General features: G+C 41.4%; 1 protein-coding gene across 1 annotated transcript; it reads right to left on the reverse strand.

Moving 5' to 3' along the window:
- Positions 1-2,313: 2,313 nt before the first annotated feature.
- On the reverse strand, positions 2,314-5,704 carry LOC145978849 (uncharacterized). Its single transcript, XM_083111734.1, has 2 exons — positions 5,584-5,704; positions 2,314-2,916 (listed from the first exon to the last, which is right to left on the reverse strand). The coding sequence occupies exon 2, from the start codon at positions 2,909-2,911 to the stop codon at positions 2,429-2,431; it is 483 nt and encodes a 160-aa protein (XP_082967860.1). The 5' UTR covers positions 2,912-2,916; positions 5,584-5,704; the 3' UTR covers positions 2,314-2,428.

A 5,704-nucleotide genomic window follows, 5' to 3' on the forward strand; every position in this document is an offset into this window, starting at 1 on the left:
TGATTCTTTTTCCGATCAACCAACTTCTCCCGTCCTACATGTTATTTTCACTCATTTGTATTTATGCATTAAACTCAATTTCTCTAACTTCTCTGAAAAGTGTTCATATTATTTTTCCTTCTATCTTAAGTTTAAAGCAACGCACACTTCGAGTGGCGCTTTATTGACTTTCCATAACCTCGAAATATACTATCTGTGTTCTAACGGATTTAATCTCCATTACACTTATCAACTCTCCACTACTTTCTTTGTAGTTGTAATTTTTCACACTGTGCTAATCTCCTTTTCACATATTCAACATCTACACCCATATTACTAGTTGCAATCTTTCCCAATGTGTTAATCTCCTTTTCACATATCTAATACCTGTCTACAACCGCATTACTACTTCCAATCTTTCTCACAGTAACAATCTCCTTTTCACCCAATATTCACTACCCTATTGCTGGTTCTAATGTTCCACACTCTATTAATCTCCTTTTCGCCCATACAATCTGCCCTACCTTAAACCTGGTTCCGAAATAGATTATATTTTCTCCCGAATCCGCCCGCAACAACGTATCAATAATTTAGGAATCATCTGGCAAGCGAGCCTACACCAGCAGCTATTGTTATAGACTGGGGCAGCGCTTGGCGGAAGATGTATTCCGGAGCCTAACCTCTGCCGTTATCGCGGTGTCCTCCGTTCCCGCCAGAGTACGTAAACCGCTTTGTGGGTTATAAGCCGTTATCTGAAACCCCGACGCAACAGCCTGGAGGCCTTGTTCATTGATCCACCGCAGAAGACGCCGATTCTTTCCCAGATCCGCTGTCGAGATTAGCAAACACCTCTCTGGGTATCCTGGCGTATCTGCAGCACGCTTCGCTCGAGGCAAAAAGTCGTTCACCCTTTGTGGCTTTTCGGCGAGCGATAATTGCATCTCCTCAATTCCCCCTTCGGGCAATTATTTTTCGCTGCGTGAAGAATTTCTTTAACTTTACCGTGTTACGTGCACCGTGACGGGTTGAGAAGGAAACAGATCCCTTACGGAGCTGAAAAACATGGACAGTGTTTACAACCCTGCCGCATATTTTGTGCCCAGTTCTATTACTGACTGAAGGACACTCTATACGCATGAATATAAACTGTTGAAGCTTGATGTGTTGCCACTTTTAAGAAACACCTGACAAATAGAAATGATGCAGACAGGAAAGATATGAGATTATACGGGGTGTCCCAGTGAAAAGTAGCCCGGCTTCGATCCACAGTTACATGACAAGAATCATAAAAGGACATGAAGTGTGTGTACTGATGACCTTGTGTGCCTACCACGATTGACGTTACACTGCACTATTCCATTTTACTGGTGCAACATAGCAGTCATTTGCTTCATATACAAATGTCTTTGAACCTGGCTACTTTAAACTGGGACACCCAGTATAATGTCCTATTCCTACGCTCCGGCGTCTCAAAAATTTTATCGTTGCAACCGTGGAGTATCATTTAAAGCACAATAGGCCTACATATTAAAATGAATTATAATTTTCTTAATTTAAGGTGTAATTTTGCCATGAGAGTCGGGGGTTGGTCAAAATAGGTCCAAATTCCAATAATGACTCTTTCCTCGGGAACCGTGAATGGTCATAGAATCGAGAGTTGTTGACTGTACGCGTGTTTACGTTCCTCCTATACCGTTGTTTCCTGTTGCAACAAGGCTTTCCTCAGGTACTTGATTCACCAATCCGTGTCGAAATTAATGGAATCGTGGTTCACAAACATACGTTAAACACCTGCGTACACTCGTACCGAACACGCAGAACTCGAAATGACTCAAATGAAGGTTGATGCACTTTTGGTGCATTCATGGACACAGTTAAACATGTAATTTTCGTTTCTTTGAAATGGTCGTGCGTGATCTCAATTGATGCATGTTTAGTACATTACACAAAACAGCCGTTGATAAAGTACCTTGGATGAATTTCTGCGTGTATTTTGATTCACAAAGAGCTGGCCCCCGTGGCGGAGTGGGTAGCACATCGCGGTACGACGCAAGGGGTCCCGGGTTTAGAATCACGGTGTGGGTATGGATGTTTGCGAGTGTCATCACTCACCACCATCTTCGCAAATTTGCCGAAGGTGGCTCAAGAAGCGAAGTAAAATCAATCAATGAATCAACAAATAGTTTGTCAATTTAGAATCCTGGCCTATGCACGAGTCGTCTTTGTGATTCTCCCTTCATCAATTTCATCACTCATCCTCATCATGGCGATTAGCTAAAATCGAAAGAGAAAGCGACTTTAAGTAACAAAATCAAGCAATACAACAACGCCATTTCAAGTGTTTACTTTCACTTGCCGAAGACTGGGTACAAGACTGTTGGTACAAGACTCTTAGTACAAGTCATGGAGATTATCCATCATGGCTGTAGAGTCGAGTTTAACGGTTATTTCACCAGAGGAAGCCTTTTGGAGCAGCGTCGTTGGACTTCGAGAGCATGTCAGCAAGGAACACGCTCGACAAGATGATGCACCCGAGGACCATCAACCGAACACAATTGAGCGACTTGGCTGTCCGCCTGACGACCCGGGTGTTTAGTCCGTGCACCTGGATGCGTCCTTCGTCCACGCACACTTCCACCTGTCCGTAGTCCCCCTTGTACGTGAGGGCGCCGGCGTTGTCGTCCGTCACGACGAGACCAGAGTCCCCCGCGTATTCGATCTCCCCGGTGTTCTTGGAGACCTCCACGACGCCACCCGCACCGCGGACGAAGATTTGGCCGGCGTTCTCCTCCACGTAGATTCGCCCGCCCTCGCCGTGGACCGTTATTTTGGAAATGTTGGTTTTTACCCTGAGGTCTCTGTGATCTCCAACCAGTTCCAATGGGCTGTCATTGTAACCAATGAAGTCTTGTATGGCCTTGTACGGAAACATCTCGCCTTTAAACGACAAAGACACACTGTTAAGTTATCTCAATATATGTGACGTACAGTGGGATGCACACGTATTTCTCTACTAATTATCCATGGCTATTTTCATTAATTCTTCTCTTCCATCCTACGTGTTTTTAAGGAATGGATTTGTACGTATGCTTGTGCAGTGGTTGTCAGACGCTTGTTTGGCGTTTTGTTACACTCCTTGAAGCTCTCATTGCGTGAGACAATTTGCTTGGTAATACTTATGTACCCCACTGTACCAGGGGTGTATCTTCTATTTACATGAAAGCCATGCTGTTTAGCAGCTTAAAAAAACTATATTAACGAATGGGCGATATCATTATACGCATTGTCGTATGAATAGGGAGAATTTAACTGGTCCAGATCCCTCCAATTGGTTTAGGAAACACTTTGCATTAATTACATAATGAAATCAACAATTAATCATTTCATTATATTTCTTGGAATAATTTTGAAGATTTTATTTGTTTTTTTATAATGGATGGTTAGGTGTTTTTCAATTGCAATAATACTATTTTTTTCAAAACCTAAGCATGTTTCAGAATTTGTTATGGAAAAAATACACTGAAATTGGCAATAATTAATTGTATGGAGTCGGAAGAAGTGAAAATTTAGACACTTTTGATAGATTTTTCAAAAGCTGAAGACAGAAATATGAATGCACTCCTACAATGAACATAATGAATAATAATAATCTTGTTGTTCAGATGTGCACATTGATATATACAGTGAGATTTCTAAAGGAAATATATGTTGATTACTTGTAAACTGTTTAATGATGATGATGATGATAATATTCCGATGGAGGCACATTGTAAAGTGTAAATGACTTTGTAAACTGTAGATCCAGTCCCGATTAGACTATCTGTGCATAAAGTGCGCTTAAAAGAACAATTCAGCCAACCAATAGTAATAATAATAATAATTAGTAATCCTTTTACAAATAGAATCATTAACATAAAACAATAGTTAATTACTGTTAATATTAGCGGTCTGTAACTACTGGGTGAGTCTGTTAAGAGGCTCCGTGGAAAATGTGCTCCTTGCATGTAGGCAACCTTGGTACACCGAAGAGAAGAGCGGGATAGAGAACAGTCCAGGATATTGGTGCCAAGCAGTTTAGACAACTTGACATAAACGTAAATTAATGAAACATCTCTTCTGTAAATACAGTAGAGTGTGACAACAACCTACCTAGAGGAAATGTTGGAATTGTCCTCCGTTGACCTCAAGGCACGTGTGCAGACGATACCACATGTTCTGAAAAGCACGGGCAAGGACATCCTGCGGGATGTTCTGGATAGCGCTGTGATATTGTTGTTCTGGAGTTCTTCCAGTGTGTGAGGGTTGTTGCTATACACCAGTCCCTTTAGAGCTCCCCACAAGAAGAAATTACAGGGTGATTAATCTGGAGAACGAGGTGACCAAGGTTAGTTCGTGCCACGGCTGATGACGCGATCAGGCGGGAACACTGACTCAATGCATGCGCCGTGGCTTCATCCTGCTGAAAGTAAGCGTCCCTTCGCTCATCCTCAGTCAGTTGTTCAACAAACACGTTGAATATGTTACTGATGTAACGAGCCGAGTTCAGTCTCATGGAAGAACAGGGGGATGATGCGCCGTGACGACACGCACACCAGACAGAGTTTCTGGGCGTGCAGTGGAACCTCCATGAACACGTGTGGATTGTCACCTGACCAGTGTCGCGTGTTCTGGGAGTTTATGTAGCCTGACAGATGGAACCATGTCTCATCGGAAATGAACAAGGAACCATGTTTCATCGGAAATGAACAAGTAACCATCCTGCAGCACGTCCGGAGCAATATTGGACAGAAACCACTCACAAAACTGCACGCGAGCTGCGACGCCAAGTGTCGCGGGTTCGAATCCCGCTCGGGCTTTGTTGTTTGTGAATGTTTATTCATCAATTTCATCATTTCATCACTCATCCCCATCTTCGCAAATTAGCCAAGAGGCACAAAACGCGAAGTAAAATAAACTAAATCAATCAATCAATGAAGGTCACTACTGGACACTTTCTTTTCAATCCCTCTCTATGTCATGTTGTCTAAACTTCTTGGCACCGATATCCTGGACTGTTCTCTACCCCGTTCTTCTCTTCGGTGTACCAGGGTTGCCTACCTGCAAGGAGCACATTTTCCACTCGGCCTCTTTTAACAGACTCACCCAGTATTAAAATTGCTATCCTTGGGTCTCTTCCATTATTTCTCCATATATACGGCCATGATTATACGTGTATGTATCAAATTACTGACTATTTTTGTACATTAATATTTCTAAATATAACAAATAAAATAATGAAATGAGGATAATAAATAACAACTTAAAATTAATTAAAGTATTTTGTATTTTTGACAACATGCACACACAGTGTTTCAACGGCGCTACGTGCATTCATATTAGAAAAACTTATGAATATTTCTCGAAATATATCCTATTAACGAACTTAATACTATAAAAGGTAATCGATAGTAACAGTGTCAACTATCCTTCTAACTTTCTGTTATGAATTTTGAAAGTAATCCATGATATTGTGAAGAAAGCATTGGTATAATTGACTTCTTCATTAACATGAATATCAGCGAAAAATCCTTGGTGATAATACTTTCTGGTTTATTTATAACGTACCTGTTATGAATTTTGAACAGAATTCGAAAATTTTGAAAATTAGCAGAGCATTGAACTAGAGATGAATCATGTTGTGATTTAGGAAGATTCCTTGGCCAAACATGCGCAGCAATAGCTTAGC

The sequence above is a fragment of the Lepisma saccharinum genome, chromosome 25 (genome assembly GCF_977018435.1).
Source record: "Lepisma saccharinum chromosome 25, izLepSacc3.1, whole genome shotgun sequence".
In the NCBI taxonomy this organism is placed as follows: Eukaryota; Metazoa; Arthropoda; class Insecta; order Zygentoma; family Lepismatidae; genus Lepisma; species Lepisma saccharinum.

Bases quoted from the DNA above. Each gene is read 5' to 3' on its own strand.
- LOC145978849 (XM_083111734.1), bottom strand. From the start codon at position 2,911: ATGTTTCCGTACAAGGCCATACAAGACTTCATTGGTTACAATGACAGC.